Source organism: Microtus ochrogaster, unplaced genomic scaffold, assembly GCF_000317375.1.
Source record: "Microtus ochrogaster isolate Prairie Vole_2 unplaced genomic scaffold, MicOch1.0 UNK1, whole genome shotgun sequence".
Lineage (NCBI taxonomy): Eukaryota > Metazoa > Chordata > Mammalia > Rodentia > Cricetidae > Microtus > Microtus ochrogaster.
Window position 1 is genome coordinate 35563946 of NW_004949099.1, and position 22573 is coordinate 35586518.

A 22573-nucleotide genomic window follows, 5' to 3' on the forward strand; every position below is an offset into this window, starting at 1 on the left:
CTGTCCTTCTTATATGCATTGCTGTTCTGGCCTCTGGTAGGACTTGTTTCTGAAGTAACTTTCCCCATCAGGGAGGGGACTGCCTCATCCTCCCAAGTCAACAATTTCTTCTGTGACCAAATTTTTGAGTGAGGTAGTTGGGCATGGCCTCTTGTTTCATAATTCAACTTTACCAAAAAGGTAAAAAGTAAGACATTCTGTCAGTGAGAATTCTGGTAATGCTGAAATTACCCTACGTAGGCAGAAATGGACAGGCCACAGGAAAAGCTCCTGGGGTCTCATACTCACTTTTGAAACAAGTATTAGGTGGTTGGAACTGAAATTCTTTCCTGCCTCGTATTGAAAAAGCATCTACAAAGCACAATAATATTAGCAGTCTTCAGAAAAAGATATACTATCAATGGAAAGTCTATAGAAAGCTGGAGTACAAAGAACTTATTTTCTGTACCACATAAAGGTAAATTATCTTTCTCCCTTTCCTTTCTTATTTTTCTTTTCCTTTCTATTTTTTGAGGTAAAGTCAAACTCTGTAGACCAGGCTGGCCTTTAGCTTGAGGCAATTCTCTGACCCCTGCTTCCCAGGTGTTGGGGTTACAGATGTGTGCCACCATGCCCAACAAGAATATGCTTCCCACATGATGTTTCTTCCCCCTTAACCCCTTCCTTAGTGTGAAATTATTGCCACTCAGATTTTACCAGTTTTTGCAATAACGTCCTTTCCAGCAGAAAGACCCAGCTCAGGGCCTGTGGTTTATCCTTATTCCTACAGTGCCAGTCTGGGTCTCTTCTTCACACCTTTGATTTTCTTTAGTGAAGACAGCTGATTTGCAGAACATCGGTCACTCTGGGTTACTCAGATGTTCCTTTGGGAGCAGTCAGGCCACAGTCTGTGACAAGAGACTCATGGAATGGAGCTGTGTTCCTCTTTTTCTTTACATCCTGTTACATTCTGTTACTTGGTGTGACTGCCATGGCATAGACACCAGTGACGTCCCCTACCGCGGGAAGGACACTTCTTTCTGACCACTTAGCTGGTCTTCACATTAATTATATTAATTTCAGTTACAAAGTAACATTATGTGTAGACTCTTACCAGTAATTGGTGTGTACTTTCAGGGAAACTACTTCAACATTATGTAAATATCCAAGCCACAGCTCTCTTTCACTTTACCCACTTATTTACTTGTAATGTACAGACAACAGTTTTCTGTTAATTTTAGTGATTGCAACGTTATTACCATATCCATTTCCAAGTTTAGTTTGTTTCAGACTTGACCGACGGGGGGGGGGGGGGGGTATGTGTCCTTTAGACACACCCCTCCCATTCTTTGGACATTTATTTTTTGTAGAAAGGGGTTCTGCTTAGGTTTCTCTTGTGCTTTTCTTTGTCCCAATACTGGAAGCACCATTTTTTTTTTCTTCCTGAACAGGGGTTCTCTGTTGCTTTGTTACATGTCCTGGAACTAGCTCATGTAGACCAGGTTGAACTTGAACTCACAGAGATCTGCCCCAGCCTCTGCATCCTGTGTGCTGGGATTAAAGGCATGCACCACCACCACCGCCCAGCTGGAAGAACCATTTTTAAAAAGCAGTTCTGGATTGTTTTGTTTGAGAAGAACAACTAGAAGCCAGATGGGTGAGTTGTTCCTTTGGGGTGTCTTCAATCCATCCCTCGCAGTGGGCCAAGCTAGGGAAGTATGCACACGTATACAGGCATACCTCTCTAACTGCTCATCAAAAACCTGGGTCCATGCAGACTCACAGTTGCAGGGCTTGGCTTCCGTTCTTCATCTTCAGCTCTACTCCTGGGCGTTTTCAAGCTTGTTGCCTATTCTAAACTGTTGTGAATTTGTTTGTGTAATTCTGCCTCTGGGTGTAACTAGCGTTTCACCTCTACCAGCATCTTCTTATGTGGAACCATTCCTCACCCAGCCTGTGCTTTCTTATCACACAGAACCCTCTCCAGTTCTCTAGGCTCCGATGCCCAGGCAAACTGGACCCGTTCCATGTATGGGTGGATTCCTCAACTAGAATAGGTTCTGACATCGGTGGTGGGCAGCATTCCTGTGTTTGTTGACACTCTCCACACCCTGCCCTGGGCCCCTGTGGAGTTCCACCGCTGGGCTGTCTACCTCACTCAGTCTTCTTCCTTGATCTAGCCCTGAACTGTGCTGGTAGGTAAGGAGAGAACAGGAATAGGCAAGGGAAGAGACCCAATAGGAATCCCAGTGAGTTCTTGGTCAACCATGTCTCCTGTCCATGATTGACCCTCGTCCATTCTGTATTGGCACAGATGCCAATCACTTGCTTCATTGAACAAGCAGGATTAAAAAAAATCACTTGGCTATAAGGAGCTGTTTGCTAATCACCACTGGGGTCAAATACAATTTATTTCCTAGAACTCTTTGGGTAAAATATATTAATCAAACGATCAAATTTTACAACATCCTCTTTTCATTTCCCTCCAGTTTTTGATGTTCCTGTTTTTGGACACAACTAAACAGATAAAAGAAATTAGTCACAGAACTGGTTGGTTAGCAGATGTATTGGGACTTAATTAAAATATTTGTTCATGTTGTGTGCAAATGCCACGTTGATTACCTCAACCACTGTCAACCATTGTCAAGAGACAATGTGCTGTCCCGAGCACCATACCGCTTCCTCTTTCCAAGCATGGACATCCTGGCTTATTATCAACATCTGTGTATAGTTCATCTCTCTCCTCTCTCTCTCCTCTCTCTCTCTCTCTCTCTCTCTCTCTCTCTCTCTCTCTCACACTCACACACACACACACACACACACACACACACGTTATAGACAGGCATATATTTGTGTATCTTTAGGTTGTAACTACAACCACAAAACAGAATACAGACTCTACCAGAACTCATAAAATCCCGTTAGCTTTGGGTTAGGGGTATCTCTCTGTCACCTTTGTCCTATGCTGGGGGAGGGGGCGGGGAGGGAAGACCCACTCTCAGAGCAAATACGTGTGGAAACCTCATTCTGATCTCGTGCCCATCTCCCCCAGCTCAGCAGCTAAGAGATCACCCTCTGCCTTCGCTCCCACAGCCTGCATATACGAAATACATCCGTAAAGAGCTAGGAAAGCATTTCATGTGTGTACATCCCGGATCCTTCAAACCAGGCTCGGTTTAGGCTGTGTTCGTACCTTCATGGTCACCTGGTGTGTTAATTACAATGGTCTGCTATTTTCCACAAAGGGGTGGGATTGGTCAGAGGCCCGTTAGTTTAAATTTAACATTTTATCCTATAAAATTGGGATTAAATGTAAAGACACAAAAGGCCACTGTGTAGATATCAGGAGCAGAAGGAGGGGGAGCACGAGCAAGGAACTCAGGACGGCGAGGGGTACACCCACACTCTGAGACAATGGGGATGTTCGTTCGGGAATTCACCAAGGCCAGCTGGCCTGAATCTGAAAAAGCATGGGATAAAACCGGACTTGCTGAACATAGCGGACAATGAGGACTACTGAGAACTCAAGAACAATGGCAATGGTTTTTTGATCCTACTACACGTGCTGGCTTTGGGGGGGCCTGGGCAATTTGGATGCTCAACTTACTGAACCTGGATGGAGGTGGGCGGTCCTTGGACTTCCCACAGGTCAGGGAGCCCTGATGGCTCTTCGGGCTGATGGGGGAGAGGGAATTGATCGGGGGGCGGGGGGGGGGGGGGGGGGGGCGGTGGCGGGGAGGAGGCGGAAATCCTCAATAAATACATAAATTAAAAAAATTATTTTCATAGTTTAATGGTGAGTCTGGCAAATAACAGAAACGCAATAAATGTTAGCGCTAACTGACTCTTTACCCCCTTGGGGCTAGCCTCAGCCAGGGAGTCCTCTGCTGCCGGCTCCCGGAGCAGCTGTCACAGCAACGGTGAGCATTTCCAATCTTACAATTGCACATAAAAAAGACCGTGTACCCGGGAGGCACCGGGCCAGGTCCGACGAGGATGCTGAGCTGCGGTGCAGGAGACCACGGGTTCCCTGGGCGCGTGCACAGGCGCTCCTCGCGCCCTCCCGCCCGCCTGCCAGCTTGCTCGCTGTCTTGAGTTTCGCTTTCCTTTGAATCTAGAGGAAAACGAAAGCTTGGTGGTGAGGGGGGCGTGGCTGGGCGTGCAGAGGGCTTGGCGGGGATGGCCAGGGCGGGATCCTGAGCGCTGTGCCTTAAGAAGCACAGACTTTCCTGAGCCGCGAGACTGACTTCGTGGCTGTCCTGAGCGCGGTAGCTGCACCGTGTCCTCCTCCGGAGCTCGTCGCGGATCCCTCCTCGGTCTTCGCGTTGGAGGCTTGACGCGAGGTACTTGAGGCAAGTTTGTGGCTAACTTTGGAAGTTTCCTTCATCCACCAGAACTCATGTAATTCCAGATGATTAAGAATTTACTTGGGCTCCGCAAATAGTGTCAGTCTGCATTTTTGGCTTGCATCTACGGGGACAGTCGGTTTGTTTCCCAAGCAGATATATTTATTTGGACCTTAGGCGTGCTTTATGTTTACTTTAAAAAAGAAATCACAAAAGTGGTGTGTTAAAAATCCAAACAACGCAGACAGATGTGTAGAGATGTTTCGCTTAATTATTAACTCAGTATCATTTTATGTGCACTTTATCAGAAAAATCATAAAATGAATATCTTTAACGTCGTTCTGTAACTTGCTTCTTGTTTTTCTCCTTTCCATGCTAGTGTTTTAACTGATGTGTCGTAGGAGAAGTTCGTATTTCACTAACTCATGGACATTTAGGTTATGTCCTATTTTTACTATTTTTTTTGTATGCCCTCGTGCAAACACACAAACACACTTGTGGAAAACTCATAAAAGTGCAATCAATGAACTCAGAAAGTGGAAAGATTTTTGTCAAATCTTCTAAACCTGTTCCCTGGGTCTGCTTTTCATCTCTGTGAAGGAAGCCAAATATATACTTTAAACATAAAAGTCCTCTGGAAGTCCAAGTTCAAGCTGTTTCAAAGTTATGACTTAATTTCATGCCTAACATGGAGGGAGTTTATACTTTGAAATCGGTTCAGAAGGTGAGGTAAATGTTTCAAAACATTTTAGAACATTCCCTGAGAAGTGTCTTTTGAGAGCTTCGACACCCATTCCGTCCTGTGTTCAGAAGAATAAGCTGAGCAGAACGTGGCCCAGAGGTGGGTTGTCTGGTCTCTCTGACTCACCGTGCACTAGCAGAGGGCCTTTGTTTTTAAAAGGGAGGCTTTTTGCTTGTTCGTTTTCTTTTTTCACTCAGAAAGCCCTTGCTCTGCAGTCTTGGCACTTTAAATCAACGTTAGGTTGATAAGGCTTACAATGGCGGGTACGATGTGCCTGGACTGTGGCCAGAGCTCCAGTGGACACCGGACAGGTGCACCCGCATTTCAGGGCTGAGGATATGTCTAAGGGTTTGCTCAGGAGAGCACAAATTCTCATCAGCCCACACAGGCCAGAGGAGCCCCAAGACGCTCTGTTAGTTGGGTTTTCTCTGGGGAGATCTCAGCTTGCCCACCACATTCCCATTGTTCCTAAAATGTAAGCAGATCCTCAAAAATGGCCCAAAGTCCGGAACAGAGGTTTGGGCCATTAGTAGTCCCTGGGGATTTTAGCCCTGGGCAGGCTGAGTGAGGTGAGAGGAGCAAGGGTTTGAATGTGATGATTCAGCTCACACCTGTAATCACAGCATTGGAGACGCGAGATGGGATTTCATTGAGAATTTGAGGCCAGCCTACATAGTGAGACTTTATCTAATATCTATCTATCTATCTATCTATCTATCTATCTATCTATCTATCTATCTATCTATCTATCTATCTATGCAAGAAAGTTTGAGTCAGTGGACTACATTACTAGACCTTGTCTCAAAAGTTTTGAAGATGAGGCTACTTTGATATTGCCAATAATACTAATTTTGTTCCTTTCAGGGCATTTATAGCTGTCCCCCCCCCAGAGTGAATAGCCCTGGAGGGACTCCCCACCCAGAATTTCTACATCATGCCATTAACTCTCTAGCTCTTTCCCTCAATACCCTCACTGACTCTATGACCACATCGGTGGGCTACCCATGGTGGTTATTCCCTCCGGTCCCCCTCATTTGAAGGATACAGCTTCAGAAAGGGTGAGCGGAGCTAGGTTTCTTCTTTGGAACCGGTGTGTTTTGAGTCAGGGGTTGGGCTTAGGAACGCAGCTTCCTCTGCTCCTGCAGATGGCTGTCACCCCTGCCTCAGCTGCATCCTCTCTGCCCACTTAACCGCCTTCCTCAGTTCCCTTTGTTTCGATTTCCTTCCCTATGGTGCTCTACCTGAGTCTGTACCAGCCTGAACCCTTATCCCGCCCCCCCCCCCCCCCCGGGTGCCATATAGTCCTGGCAGTCCCAGAACTTACTCTAGATCAGGCTGGCCTCAAACTCTCAGAAACCCTCTTACCTCTGCCTCCTGAGTGCTGGGATTACAGGCGTGCGCTGCAGTCACCATCAGGCTCAGCCTGAACTTTTAAAGACTCCCCACATCAGCCAAACAGCTTTGTAGTCTTGGCCTCCATGCGCTGGCTCTGCCTCTCAAGCTCAAGCTGCATATGTGCTTGGCACAGCGAGAGGGTTGCTTCCCTCAGGCCTAAGCTAGACTGCATCTGCTGCTGTCAGTCCAGGTTACGTGGACTGATCCATAGTGAAATAAACCTCGGGTGCTTGCTCTGCTACCGAAGCCGACTGTCCCGAGCCACATTTGACCCTCCTCAAGCTTCATGCCTTTGCCTTCCCTCAGAACAGTGGCCTGAACTTGATTTTTATTTTCTATTTAGAAATTTTTGTCACATACTTGTATTGATGAATGCATAGTATAATTTTTCATTGACATCAAGTTTGAATCTATAGTAAGAAGTTATATAATGTTTTCTGAAATTTTATTGGTGGTGGTGGTGGTGATGGTGTGTGTGTGTGTGTGTGTGTGTGTGTGTCTGTCTGTCTATGTGGATATGTGCATAAAGGCAAGATGTCACCCTTAGTGTAGCTCCTCAGAAGCCATTTACTGTCTTTTGAGACAGGGTTTCTTATTCTGGCGACTACAGATGTGCACATCTGGCTTTTTTATGTGAGTTCTGGGTACTCAAACTCAGGTCCTCACGCTTGCTAAGCAAGCCCTTTACAGACTGAGCCATCTCCTCAGGCCTGAGAGTCACTGTTTTGAGTAGATGTTTTATTTTTAAGAGATTCATTTGCTTTAAAATTGCATACAAGGGTTTGCCTCCATGCATATATATACACCACATATGTGCAGTTCCCACAAAGGCAGGATCAGGGCATCGCATCTCCTGGAACTGGAGTTCTGAGCTGCCATGTGGATGTTGGGAACCAAACCCAGGTTCTCTGCAAGAGCAGCAAGTGCTCTTAAGGCTCAGTCATCTCTCCAGCTCTCTTTAGTAAATATTTTGTTTCTCAATTCAGCCCGTTGTGACATGTGCTGTGGTCTGTTTATGTCCACGATGCACACGCGGTATCTAAGGTTTGTACAGCATAAACAGCGCCGCTGTGATCATGTCACACGTGTCACCAAGGACACTGAGAATCTCTTTAGGGGGTGTAGATGTGGTTCAGTGTAGACCATTTGCCTAGCATGTTGAGAGCGCCTAGATTCATCTCCAGCACTGCAAACAAATTAGTTAGCTAAGAAAGAAAGGGAGGAAGGAAAAGGTCACCAGCAAAATAAAACAAACTCAAACAAACAAACAAAAAAAAAACAGTAAAGAAAAGGGAGAAAGTAAAAAAGAATCCCTTGAATTTTTGATATTGAATTTGAGTTTAAAAGATGATAACAAGTTACTTCCCCAAGCGATTGGGCCATTTTGTAGTCTGCCCCTTGTAGCATTAAGAATCCTGTTTGGGGGCTGGCAGTGAGATGGCTCGGTGACTGAAAGCCCTGCGGCCAGGCCTGATGTCCTGAGTTTGAGTCCTGGGACCTATTTGGAAGAAGACTGACTCCAGCAAGTTGTCCCCTGACTTCCCTTTGTGTGCCATGGCATTCATGTACACACACACACACACACACACACACACACACGAAGTAAGTAAATAATATAATAAGAAACTTTTAATCTTAAAAAAATCACGGTAAAGGTGTTTGCTGCACAAGCCTGGGGGCCTGGGTTTAATCCCCAGGCAGAAGCGACTCAGCCAAGGTGTCTTCTGATTTCTGAATGTGTGCTGTGGCGCGCGCGCACACACACACACACACACACACACACTATTAATATTTGAAAAGAAAAAGATCCAGCCTGGTGTTGATGACAAACACCTTTAATCCCAGTACTCTGGAGGTGGAGGCAGGCAGATCTCTGAGTTTGAGGCCAGCCTGATTTGCAGAGTGAGTTCCAGGGTAGCCAGGGAGCACAGAGAAACTCTGTCTTCAAGTTTAAAAAAAAATTCTACTTACCCATACCTCCTCCAATGCTTGGCTCAATAAAAAATTTAAATATGTATTTTATTTTTAATTGACACACAGGAATTATACAAATTTCTACTGGGTGTGGTGACATTGCTCCTAGCCATTTTGGAACACAGGTGGCTGAGGCAAGGGGATTGAGGTTGAGGCCAGTCTTGGCTCCAAGTAACATCTTGTCTCAAAAAACAATCCAACCTGGGCTAGAGAAATGACTCAGAGGTTAAGAGCACTGGCTGCTCTTTCAGAGAATCTGAGTTCAATTCCCAGCAGCAAATGGTGACTAACAACCGTCTCTAGTGAAAGCTGATGCCCTCTTCTGGCGTACAGGCATACATGCAGATAGAGCACTCGTACATAAAATAACGAATCTTAAACCAAAACCAAAATGACCAAACACCCCTCTCCCCCAATTGCATATTTATGAGTGAAATGGCATTTCACTTCAACACATTTGTCATCGCGTGCGATGATCAGATTGTCAGAATTGCTGACTGCTCCCTGATGGAAAATCTACAAGGATGTCTTATTATGGTCTCGATTTGGGCTTCCATGACTGTTACCTTACCACTTAGTAAATTTCTAGACCGTCTTTCCTTCCATTTTGAGTTTGGATTTCCTTATGCATATTTCCTTATGCAAATATTCTTACAGCCCTCTGCATAAACTTACCCACATCCCCTTTCTCCAGACACTGCATGTTTGCACACCACCCGTATTACTTTTCTTGCATCAAGATTCAGATTCTTGTGCTCTCCGAAGGGTCTCATTCTGTGGCCCAGGCTGGTCTCCAACTTGTAATTCCCTATCCTGAGCCTCCTGTGTGCTGGAATTACTGGTGTTTAACAACGTGCCTGGCTTAACAGCCTTAGCACCCACCCCCTTCTGCCCTCTTATCTTTAAACAAACTCTGTTACAAGGCCACTCGTTTAGCCACTGAGTTCTGACTGGTTCTCTCCATTGGCCAGACTATAAACTGATACAAGACATGTAGCCAGCCACGTGTATTAAAAATGTCACCTTTTTGGTGCTGGAGAGATGGCTCAGCGGTTAAGAGGGCACACTGCTCTTGCAGAAGACCCAAGTTTTGTTGCCAACCAGACTGGGCAGCTCACAACAGCCAGTACTCTAAGGGATCTGGCACCCTCTTCTGGTCTCCATCGGCAACTGAACGCATGAGCACAAATCCACACGCAGATGGGAACATAGCCGCACAATTAAAGAAAACCTTACCTTTAGACTAGGGAGATAACTCATTAGGTAAAACACTGGCTGGGTGAGGACAGGGGTTGGGCTCCGTGCACCTGCGTAGGTGCCGGGAGGGCATGGCAGTCTCCTTGCAATTCTAAGTGCTCAGGAGGTGGGAACAGGGAATCCATGGAGTGAGCTGGCTAGCTAGACCAGACTGTATTGGTCACCCGAGAGACGCTGCCTCAAAGAATAAGATGGAAGGCAATCGAGGAAACCTCCCAACACCAGCCTCTGTCTCGAGAAGAATCTATTGGGAGGGCCCTAGCTGAATCCAGCTGGTTTAGTGCTCCATAGCCGACGGGCTCTCAGGCCTCTTGACTTACTTGCCCGTGGGGCAAGAGGAACACAGAGAACTCTTGGGTTGCTTGTCTACTCTGACTAGAGAGAGAAGGAGACACAGAGGACTCGGTGCCTCAGCTTAGGTCTGTGGGCAGGCTGAGGGCTGGAAGGAAGCTGCAGGCAGAAGTTGAAGCCCTTTCAAGGGAACTGGGGGAATCAAAGGGCACATGGCCACTGAGGATGGCTAGGTGTTTTCCACTTTCACGTCATCCCTAGCTGGAGATGCCAGCACGCTCTTTCCAGCAGGCTGCTGTGGCTGGCAGGTGCCCAAGCTTGCTGGAGAGGGGCAGGTGAGACCTGGCTCAGCAGTTATAACTTCTGTTCTGAAACACATGCGGGACCTCCGGGGATCCCAAAGAATTTTAGGGGAGGGTTTACAGGTGGCTGAGGCCTGCACTGTCAGGAGGAAGTAAGAACAAGGGTTGGCGGATCATAGTACATTTCCTCATCTCTACGATGATCTCGTGCTTATGATTCTCTGGTTTGGGTGAAAGAGAATCAGTTGTCCTCTGAGTTTGGGAAGGATTGTCTGCTAAAGGGGGGACCTGAGCTGAGGGTCACCAATTCCACAAGAGACCCATAGTCCTTACATCAGAATTTGAGTAACTTCGTGCACAAAGTGCTTAAAACAGGTGACCATGAAGCCCTCCTGAGGACCCACGACAAACTTCCCAGAGGAAGGACCTTAGATGTCTGCAGGCATGTCTCAGGGGCTCAAGGATATGGAGAACGAGGGGTTTGCTTGTGAGCAGTCTTTGGCCAGTAGAACTGATACCTTTTTCAACTTTTAAGGATTGAGAGTCGGGGCAAGATCTTCAGTCTTTGGTCCAGACCATTTACTAAGACAAAGAGCCCAGGAGGAGGAAGAGACCAGCATTAAGACACGACAGTTCCTACTGAGGAAGGATAAAAGGTAAAGAAGGGTTGGGGATGCCCAGCTTGTCATTAGTTCTCATTTTAGAGTTAAACCAGTCTCCCTCTAGCAGTCAGACGCAGTGGCCTGCTTTTGTCCCCCATCTCAGTGTCATCTGTTGCTGTGTGTTCCCACAGAGGTTTCTTTGTTCCTGGCTTGTGTGGACTCTTCCTGGAAGTGAAGTTGGGGAATCCTGAGCCTCAGTCAGGCAGTCCCAGCCTCGGGGTTTGGGCGTGGATCACTAATGGGCAAGGGGTCTGGGTTTCTGAGGGAAACCTGCCCGTCAGTCGTGGCCGACCCTCAGTGCTCCTCAGAACTGGAGGACAAGGACATGAAGAGGAAGAAAGGGCTGTCTAGAGAACACTGCAGTGCCTGGAACCGCCCTCACGGTCAGTGGAGCCTCCACTCCTGCTTCCCAGCCTATGAAATGCTTCCTTCCCACTCTGTCGTGAAAGGGGCCCACTCTGCATCAGTTTCACGCTAGTGGCTTCATCTGCTAAAGAAGGGGCTCTGCTGATTTGGCAGCCAAAACCCATTGCTGAAAAGAGTTTTCATTTCTTTGTCTTTTCCTGTCTCAGAAGCTCTTTGTCCAGGCCTCTGAGATTCGGGCTACTGTCTTGTTCTTCAGCCTCTCACCTTCTGGGGTCAGCTGAGCCTGTAGCTGGGGTGGGAAGGGAGGCTGGTTGCTGGTATGTCTAGAAATATTAGTTTTGGTTCTCCTACATTCTTCTTGAACATTGTTTGGCCTTTTGCCTCTTGAGGTAAGCTTAGTGCTGGCGGGTCTCCCCAGTGCCGCCTCCGGTGACCCCCATTTCTGTGGAGCGGACTGAGCCCAGTGTGAACGTGATGGACTCTGAGTTTCCCCGAGCCCCGCTGCTGCCCATCCTAACTTACCAGGGTAGAAATGCCGAGTGAGGGAAATGAGTAGCTCCCCAGATACCTTCTCAGGGTTGCTATGCTTTCTCCCCCTAACACCCATTCTGCTGCTCTCTGTCAATGTGTGATGGTGCTTTTGTCTAGTGAGGTACTACAGCTTGTTCTGTCATTTAACTCTTCAAAGCCTGATGCTTGTTAGCTCATCTGTGTCTGTGAGAGTGTTTCTCTGGATACCATGTCCTCTGTAGACCCAAGAAAAGCGTTTGAGTTCTGGTGTGTGTTATGTCTTGCCTTCAGCCTTCTTTCTCCCCATCTTCGTCTTAAAGGCCTGGTTGGTTTACACAACATCGGACAGACCTGTTGCCTGAACTCCTTGGTGCAGGTGCTGATGATGAATGTGGACTTCAGGAAGATACTGAAGAGGTACAGCTCTGGTTCTGCCTGATAACGTGCATATCGTTGGTGTTTTAGAATCTCCATTTGTTCACAATGACTTTGACTTCCCCAAGTCTCCTTTCCAGAGATGCCCGAGAAAAGACCTTTTCTCGCATATTTTGTCCAGCAGGTTAACATCATTTACAAAGTTTAAAAAGAGACAATGCTCGCCCCCGCCTCCATGTGGTTTCAGGTGGTGTGCGTCATTAGTGCTTTTAAATATTATTATTATTATTATTATTATTATTATTATTATTATTATCATTATTATTATATTGTTTTGCCTATGGAGGTCAGAGGAGGGAGTTGGAGCCCACAGAACTGGAGTTTTGAGCCACCATGTAGATGCTGGGGATAGAACCAGGGTCCTCTGGGAGAGTAGTCAGTGCTCTTAACTGCCGAGCCATCTCTCCCGCTCTCACTAGTGCTTTTTAAAAGACTTCTCAGACACTTTTGAAGTACAACCAAGGATGACGGCCACTGATCTGGAGCTGGGAGGGAGTGGACCAGCATCAGAGAAAGTGGGTGAATGGATGCACACATTTAGTCAGTGATTTATTTGGCCCTGTGTTTTTTTGTTTTGTTTTGTTTTGTTTTGCTTATCCACAAAGCAAGTGAGAATTGCCTGTAGCTAAATGAAGCATTGTCAAAACCCTGTCACCTGCCACATTGTCCTTTCTGCCCAGGACCTAACTCAGTATTTGCCTTTGCAGTATGAAGTACCTCAGGCTGGACATTTGCCTGCTCACTCTAGTGTGGGCCCAGAGTGTGGTGCAACTTTCTTAATGTGATGGTTGAGCATGGTCGGGTGGGACTATGATGATCTCCCTCCTAATACTAAATCACTTGAGTACATACATGAATCTACCCAGTCCCGTAATTCTACCTTAATTCAGAGAATAGCAAGGACATGGAGAGTCTTTGCAGTTGTGATTTCAGTGTGCTCCTGGCCTGGAGAAGAATGGGTATGAGCCCCGCCGCCTGGCTGTTCTTACTTGACAGGATAACAGTGCCGCGGGGAGCAGAAGAGCAGAAGAGAAGCGTCCCCTTCCAGTTGCTTTTGTTGCTGGAGAAGATGCAGGACAGCCGACAGAAAGCAGTGCTGCCCCTGGAGCTGGCTTACTGCCTCCAGAAGTACAACGTGTCGTGTAAGAGCCGTCGCAGCTCTGGCTCGTGTCCACTGATACACTGTGTCATCTGGGGAAAAGATGTCACTGGCCAGAGGGAAAGAGTGTGGGCTAGGGCTGCTGGTCAGCAAAAGGACAGGGAGACTCCAGACCCCTTTTTACTTAGAGACATTGGCGTTGATCTGAAACACACATCTCTTTATTTTTACTATTTTTTATTTTTTTTTGATTTTTCGAGACAGGGTTTCTCCATAGCTTTTTGGTTCCTGTCCTGGAACTAGATCTTGTAGACCAGGCTGGCCTCGAACTCACAGAGATCCGCCTGCCTCTGCCTCCCGAGTGCTGGGATTAAAGGTGTGCGCCACCACCGCCCGGCTTACATCTCTTTATTTTTGAAAGGAAAGTTTCACGTGTGAATGTTTTGTGACTATTATCCGCTTACTGCTTTGAAGTGGCTTTAAAGAAAGGTAGCATGACACCTGCCTATTTTCAGGATGTAGTGTGATTTGATACATTTATGCACTGTGTAATGACCACACCCGGGTATTAGCATATCTTTCTCTTTAAACACCCATTTCCTTGTGTTGCCTATAGCCAAGTGTGCCTTTGCCAAAACACACTGTCAACCTCCCTGTTGTCCTTTGTCCTGGTTAACTTTTAACTCTCAAGTCACCTGACCAGGGAGCCTCAGTTGAGGGACTGTCCAGATTAGACTGGGGTGTGGGTGTGTCTACGGGTGATTGCCTTGATTGTTAATGGATGCAGCAGGGTTCAGCTCACTGGGGCCCACACCACTCACTGGACAGGTGGTCCCAGGCTGTATAAGAAAGTCAGCTGAGCATGAGTCAGAGAGAGGCCAGCAGGCAGCATCCCTTCATGGTTTCTCTTTCAAGTTCTCGCTTGAGTTTCTGCCTCAGCTTCTGTGATGGACTGTGACCTAGAAGTGAAAACCAGAGAAAGCCTTTTCTCCGAGTTTTATCACAGCCCCAGACAATGCCACAATGTCTCTTCTTCTGAGGACCTGACTCAGAAGGGTCCACCTTGGATTCTTCTCTTCTAATCCTTTATAAAATATACAATAATTGGAACGAACTACCAACAGTTGAATGCCAGAGCTTATTCCTCTCTTTTCATTTGGAATGTTTTGTAAATGTTGAATCCATTTGGTGTATCATATTGTTTAACTCATTGTTTGTTGGTTTTAAAAAGATTTAAACTTTTATTATTAGGATGTTTATGTTTATGTATGCTATGTGTGTGTGAGTGAGGTTACCACAGATGTGTGTAGAGGCCAGAGGAGAACTTTTGGAAGTTGATTCTTCCCACTGTGGGTTCTGGGTGTCACACTCAGGTTGCAGGTCTTGGACATCAAGTGTTTTTTTTGTGATGAATCATCAGTCTCACCATCATCATTGATTTTTTTTGGCCCAAATGATTTGTCCACTGTTGAAGGTGGGGGTAGTGAAGCACCCAGGTAGTTCTGGAATCTATCTCTGTGCTTAGACCTCGGAGCATTTGCCTTCTGTAATTGGGTGCTTCAGTTTTGGGAGTGTATATGTTTACAATTGTTACGTCTTTTTTTGCTGAGTCAACTGTGTTCTCATTCCATACTGTCCTCCTCTGTCCCCTTGTGCAGTGTTTGAATTTTAGTCCACTTTACTGGCATGAGTGTAGCTGCTGCCTTTTGGTTTCTCTTTCCTTGCTACATCAGTTTCAGCCTTCACTTTCATTCTGTGTGTCTTTACCGGTGAAGAGATTTTCTTGTAGCTATCACACCATTGATGTTATATCATCATTTGTTAGATACATCAATGGGGAACTGGACCGGTGTACATTAACTGTTAGCACTGGGAAATGAGGCATGCTTTTGTAATGATGTGAACTTTCTGTATTTGTTCTGGATAATTCTTATTCTTTTTTCCTTCTTTGGTCCCTTTCTTCCTCCTCATCTTCTCTTCCCTCTTCCTGGTCCTAGTCCTTGTTCTTGCCCTCCTCTTCCTCCTCCTGTTTTTCATAGCCTCACTTCAAACACATTGCATAGCTAAGTTGACCTTGGGCTCCCGGTCCTCCAGCCTCTGCCTCCTGCTTGCTAGGACTATAGGTGTGTGCCATTACACACAGTTTCCTTCCTTTTTTCTCGTTCACCCTTGTGAATAGGCATTTTTCTTCTCTTTCTCTCTTGTGCACAGAAGGTACTGTCCTCCCTGTCATGTACTTTTATGACGTCAGGTGTCATCTTTCTCTTCTACTATCACGGTTTTCATGGGGCCAACCTGCTGAAGAATTCCTCAGGTTTTTGATGGTTTTTTTTCCCGTGGAAAGCCTTTATTTTTCTTCATTTCTGAAGGATAGCTTTACTGGGTATAATATACTTGGCTTCTTGTTGTTGTTGCTGCAGCAGGACTCTGTGTGTCTCATCCCACTCTCTTGCCTTAACGAGAGTCTTTTCTAACTAAATCTTTGGGAGGCTCTTTGAGCTTCCTGGACGTGGATGTTTATATTTGCTCCCAGTGATCTGGAAAGTTGTCATTGATGAATTCAGTAGGTTTTCTGTGCCTCTCCTTTCCCGTCTCCTCTTTCAGTGCTGGCACTGCGAATGTTTGTGTTGTAAATGCTTTCTTCCTTAATTGTGTTCTGTATGTCCCATAGACTTTGTTTTTAGTTTTTCTTAATTTCCATTTTTTTTTGATTTGGTTATTTCAGAGACCTATTTTCTTACTTAGAATTTTCTTCTGCCTGCTCAACACTGTTGAGGCTATCTACTGTTCTGATTTGTTTTAAAACTTCATGGTATCATTAGTGCCATGATTTTTCTTTATTATCTCTGTATGTATGCTGAATTTCTCACTCATATAACGGTTTTCCTTTTTTAACTTAATTGATGTTTTTATTCTCTTGTGTCTCATTAAATTTCCTTGCAATCATTTGTTTGAACTCTTTGTCACACAATTTATTAGTTTTCTGTCCTTTAGGGCCCATCGCTAGCAAGTTATTGTGTTCCTTTGAAGACACTAGGGAGTGTAGTTTTTCATGATTCTTAAAATCCAGATTTCAACATACTAAAAAGGTTTTTTTTTGTGATTATTTTGCTTGTATATATGTCTATGTACCATTTATGGGCCTGATATCCTTGGAGGCCAGAAGTAGTTGTTGGGTCCCCTAGGACTAGAGCTACAGAATATATTATATGCCATGTGGGTTCTGGGAATTGAACCCAGGACCTTTGGAAGAACAGCCAATGTCTCAGTTTATATTTGAGTACCTGATGGGTCTCTTGTATCTACCTTAAAAAAAGGATATTCTTAATTTGCTGTGAATCTTAGGGGAAAAATCTCAGATTTCCTTCACACCCTTCACACAGGAAGGAAATATTAAACGTGGGTTTGGCATACATATTTTTTAAGGACTACCTATTTATTGTTTTTCATATACCTGTGCAGGCACACAAGTGCCACACCATGTTTGACATGGACCCTCGTAGAGGGCAGAGGGCGGCTTTTGGGAATGCTGTCTGTGCACAGTGGGCTCCAGTGTGCAAATTCAGGTCCTCGGGCTTGCTCAGAAGTGCTTCTGCTCTCTGAGCCATCTCGCCAGCCCTCTGGTTTTAGGTTGTGAGCATTTTAATTGCTTTTATGAAGAAATAGACTCCGAGAAGCTCTCCTTTCCACCATCTCGTTTATATTCTCACCTTTCTTCAGCTTTCCGTAGGTTTTGTGTCCCCTGGGGGCCTTTTATTCTTGTGTGAATTTTGATCGGCTGGAACCTGCCCTCCATTAGGATATGGTTTCTCGGGGACAGCTGTTTTCTTTGGTGTGTGCAGTGCCTCCCAAGTGTGACGTACATAGTGGCACAGACAAGCACTCTTTTTTTTTTTAACCATTTATTTATTTATTAAAGATTTCTGTCTCTTCCCCGCCACTGCCTCTGGCTCTGGGATGGCCAGATGAGGTTTTAAACAAATGACTCGAGATGGCAACCGTCCTAGTTTCGTTTCTCTTGTAATAAAATACCTCGATGAAAAGCAACTTAGGGCAGAAAGTCTTTATTTTAGCTCACAAATCCAGGGTACAGTCTGTCATAGCTGGGGAGTTGGGGTGGCAGGCAGAAACTCGAAACAGTTGGGCATGTCACACCCACAGCCAAGTTCAGACGGAATGAGTGCACACGTGCTTCTGACCCTTAGCTCACTCTCTCTGCTCTTTTATGATTCTGAGTCCAGACCCACCAGGGACTAGTGCAGCCTACAGTGAGCTGGGTCTTCCCAAACCAATGAACCCTGCAGATGAGTCACAGGCCAATGTAACCTAGACAGTCCCTGACCGAGACTCTCTTCACAAGTGTTTTCTGATGGTGTCAAGTTGATGGTTAAAGCTGACCATCACAGGAGCTGGAGCGATGGCTCTGCAGTCAAGAGCGCTTGCTGCTCTTGCAGAGGATCCAGGTTCAGGGCCCATCACCCATGTGGTAGTTCAAATGTTTTTTTTTTTTTTTTTTTTTTTTTTTCGAGGGTTTCAAAAACTATGCTATGGAGCTTGCCCTGGAACTCGCTCTGTAGAACAGGCTAGCCTTGAACTCACAAAGATCTGCCTGCCTCTGCCTCCCAAGTGCTGGGATTAAAGGCATGCACCACCACTGCCTGGCTATTTGTAATTCCAGTTCCAGGGGGTCAGATACCCTCTTATGACTTTCAAGGGTACCAGGCATACACATGTTACACACATATACATGCATGAAAAACACATATACATATAAAATCAAATAAAGAAATCTAAACAAAGCAAAACAAAATTGACCATCACAATACCTTAATCCAATTTTCTTTACATCTGTTAGCTCTGTGACAGGACACCTTCTGCACCCAGTTCCCCAGGGAAATCAATGTTGAGTTGGGGTTCATTATATAGATTAATATATTCAATTAACATATATTGTTCACATTCATCATGGTACATTTGATGTGCACAAGGCAACAGGAATGGCAGCGATTTTACCTCTAGGGACCTTACAGTTTAGAAGCAGGACCGGCCAAAAGTCAGAGAACATACCATAGGACGTCAAGTGTCTGCTGTGATATGTATTATGATTATCACGACAGTGCTGTGATGGGAGACGTAGCACGTCCACACAAAGTGCCGCAGTCTGAAATGTCTGTGTTGTGTCACAGATCTGCCCTTTTGTGAAATAGTCTGCAGTTTCTCATCTTTTCTGACTTCCCATTCCTTTGGACCAACACCACTAGAGTCAGTTGTGTCTGTTCACGATTTCAGACCTACTTATAAAAGACAGACAGACAGACAGCTCCCTGCAACATTCCTGCTCATCTTAGCCAGGATCATCTAACATGAAGTTGATCTTTTCTCTATCCTCCTTTCCTCTGGCTCCTTTGGGGAATCCTGGTCCGACTGGGCTCTGCTTTTGGGGAAGTGAATAAAATGACCACCAGGGGGCGGAGGAGTCCAGTCATAGGAGCTGCTCAGCAGAAAAGTGGGAGAAATAGATCTGCAGGGGTGGGAGGGGGAGAGCAGACAGAAGCCTGTAGAGGTGGCTGATGAGAGAAAGTGATGGGACTGTGACTTCAGTTCTAAGAGAAACTCTTAAAAAACAAACTCCAAGATTGCTTTTCATTTCCTCTTTTAGAAAGTGAGGGAAGGCCAGGAAAGGATAAAGGAGGGAGTGTTTATGTGTCCATGCGGCTGGGGTCCTGGTGGCTCTACAAGGGCATGAGACGTCTCCTTACTAATTGTGTTTCCCTCTGACCAGTGTGTGTCCAGCATGACGCTGCTCATCTCTACCTTACACTCTGGAACCTGACTAAGGACCAGATCGCTGACGTGGACTTGGTAAGGGCTGGGATCTGAGGAGTCAGAGATATGAGATGTGGCTGTGAGACCCACTTTACTACTGTGTGCACCATGAGCGAGGAATGAGTCTTGCTTGGCGCAGCTCCCTGGTGTGGTTATCTGTTATGGGAAATCCACGTGTGTCTGTTTAAGGAGCATCAAGGATTTATTAAGACATGAAAGGGGAAAAATATACTCACACCTATGGGATATGGTATATCTAGTTGCAGAGCCCTCAGAAAACTGGGAACTAATCACACGTTGCTTCACAAATACCTGACTTGGTCTTCACCACCCAAGAGAGAGTGAGCCTCTCCCTCTTTCCTTTAAAGAGGTGATGAGAAACTCTGCCTCCTTTGGCCCAGATAGCCCAAGGTCATGGGCAGAGTAAATACCCACTACACTTCCACTTTTTGTCTAAATAAGAAGGTTCTAAACATAATACAAAACCATATATAATAAAGATGATTATCAAGTACAGTTTAGGAGAAAGAAAGGGTAATAGCATAAACAAAAATGGAACTACGACCAATAAGAATGTCAAGTAAGAAACACATCCTAAAAGTCCAGACCATAGGTAAATGGCAAATTACAGAGATTACTTCAATATCTGTCCTATCTTGAAGAATCAGAATCTAGTGCCTGATATACTCTTAGTTAAGATACAAGAGGAATGTAATTGTAACCATTTAGTCTTCAATCCCATTGAAGACCTGAGAAGGAAAATATTACCTGAGTAAGCAGGAAGTGCAAACAAGCAACTTCTGAAAAATACAGGAAATGATAGAGATAGCTGGCTGCCTGGACAATCACCCAGTGTTTGTCTGCAAAGTTAAAGCATCCACTTTTGGCTACAGGCTTAGAATATCTGACAGACCATTTTCAGAAGCAGGGAATTTTGAAATGCTGTCCTACCCTGTCTTGGAAAGGTTCAGCAGTTGTTTTTCCTTGTGTCCTGCTCATCTGGAATGGACAGCATGCTTACTATCAGTGGCAGAGGCAAGGGCAGTTCTATGCCCAACAGGCCATTTTTGCCAAGAAGCAGACAAATTCCATATGGAGTGTCTTGGATGCCCATCATCCTCTTGGGAGTAGATTGGTGCTGCCAGGAACATTTGTGTCTCATGTCAACAAAATTCTAAGTTATTAAAACATTTATCTAGGCCTATGAAGTGTTTGAAGATTACCTATCCATCTGCCATATATTTCTGTATATCTAGAAAACCTAACTAACATGACTATAAGTATGACAAGCATGGCTGACTATTAACCTATAATTCTTACTAACATAAACAGTTTAAAGACTAAGGCTTCACATATAAAAACAAACAGTCTGTAAACAGACCCACTACAGTTAATATTTATGTGCAGGGAAGCAAAATTTTGTGTCAGTCGTTTCTAGAGCTTCTGTCTAACATTCACTTGTCCTGACCTAGCGTGACCTAGGTCATCTGACCTCCTTGCTCTCTCTACTTGCAGGCCGAGAGCCTGCAGACTCTGTTCGCAATCTGGACGAAGGAGTCCCTGATTTGTTTGGGCTGTGACACAGAGAGCAGCAGAAGCAGCCGGCTGCTCACTCTCTCTCTTCCTCTGTTTGACGTGGACTCAAAGCCTCTGAAAACACTGGTGAGAAACTTCTCATCAGAGACTTTGTGCATCCCGAGGTAGCCAGTTTCCCCTTGCTTCAATCACTATCCTTGGATTTTTAAAAAAGATTTTATTTATTATGTATACAGTGTTTTGCCTGCATGTATGCCCGTGTTCCAGAAGAGGGCTCCAGATCTCATTATAGATGGTTGTGAGCCACCATGTGGTTGCTGGGAATTGAACTCAGGACCTCTGGAAGAGCAGCCAGTGCTCTTAATTTCTGAGCCATCTCTCCAGCCCCTCCCCCACCCTTGCATTTTAAAAAGTAATTTGTGGACTAGCAAGATGGCTTAGCATGTAAAGGTGCTTGTTGCCAATAAGTTATGACCTGACTTTGAGCCCTGCATCCTACACTGGAAGAAGAGGACTAGAAAACTTGTTTTTGTACTCCACATATGTGCGTTGGCAAAGTACATGCTCCCCTACCATGATAAATAAAAAGAAAACAAAAACAATACAATTTTTAAAAAGTGACTTGTGTTTCCTGTGTGTACCCTGGGCCAATCTCTCCTTTGACTTGGGGGAGGATGCTTCTTTCCCTCCTCCTGCGTTCTTCCTGTTCTCCCCCTGGCAAGTCCCCTCCAGTTTTGTTCCTTTCACCAGTGGGTGCTTTCTGAAATCCTGCCCCATGTATCACACGTGCCCACTTAAGGGGATGGGGATTAAAGGGTAGCGGAGCTTGGGCTTCCGCTGGCAGGGGCAGAGGGCTGTTTTTGAGACGAGGAACATGGATGTCGCCCTTTGCTTATTTCCTGTTCTCCCGGGTGGGGCAGGAGGATGCCCTGCGCTGTTTCTCCCAGCCCAGAGAGTTAGCAGGCCCAGAGAAGTGCTTCTGTCAGAGCTGCGGGAAGAAGACAACTCAGAAGCAGGTACTCTTTAACTCCACCTCTTCACAGTCTGGGGTTGCCCGGGGGGTTTCCTGGTAGGTCTTTGCAGGCCCCTTAAGGGCATCTCATAATGGCCGACATAAGGAACCTGGGTCCAGCCAGTACTTAGGATCCCAGAGCTTCTTATCTGCATAATTTCAGACTTGGCTTCTTAGATCGTAACACTGAGAGGGATAGGAAGAACCTTTTAGGGATAAGAGCAGTGGGTAGGGTTTTCCCGTAGGATTGGCTAGAGCCGTATAGAGTAGACGCCACAGTTCCTGTGCCTGAGCAGAGGCCTTCTGTGGCGATGTGTGGTGGGTGACACTCAGTCCTGTGAGTCTTGGAGGTGCCCTGCACGCCCCTCGTGGGAAAGAGCACCTTGCCGCCCTTGACACAGCTCTGAATGTGCCCATCTACGGTGCCCAAGGACCCCATTGTCACGCTGATTTTGCTTTGTCAGGTTTTGAAGCTGACTCACCTGCCCCAGACCTTGACCATCCACCTTATGAGATTCTCGACCAGGAACTCAAGGACAGAAAAGATCTGCCACTCAGTGTATTTCCCTCAGCACCTGGATTTCAGTCAGGTTCTGTCAACTGAGAAAGAACTTGGTGATACCAAGGAACAGGTGAGGCTTGCCTTCAGTTCATTCATCTCAGCAGATTTGCTTGGCATCCTTCTGAGGAAGCCATCCAGCAGGCTCTGTGTCCTTCTGAGGTAGCCATCCAGCAGGCTCTGTGTCCTGAGGTAGCCGTCCAGCAGGCTCTGTGTCCTTCTGAGGTAACCGTCCAGCAGGCTCTGTGTCCTTCTGAGGTAGCCGTCCAGCAGGCTCTGTGT

General features: G+C 45.9%; 1 protein-coding gene across 1 annotated transcript in view; it reads left to right on the top strand.

The window, feature by feature from the left end:
• The first annotated feature begins 11151 nt into the window (after positions 1-11151).
• The window catches only part of Usp18 (ubiquitin specific peptidase 18), a 15168-nt gene continuing 3746 nt past the window's right edge, over positions 11152-22573 (top strand). The window contains exons 1-7 of the mRNA XM_005365156.1: positions 11152-11331; positions 12145-12241; positions 13256-13401; positions 19141-19220; positions 20700-20846; positions 21641-21736; positions 22197-22364. Of these exons, the coding sequence (XP_005365213.1) occupies positions 11187-11331; positions 12145-12241; positions 13256-13401; positions 19141-19220; positions 20700-20846; positions 21641-21736; positions 22197-22364 (879 nt within the window). The 5' untranslated portion in view covers positions 11152-11186. The remainder of the gene's footprint in view (positions 11332-12144; positions 12242-13255; positions 13402-19140; positions 19221-20699; positions 20847-21640; positions 21737-22196; positions 22365-22573) is intronic.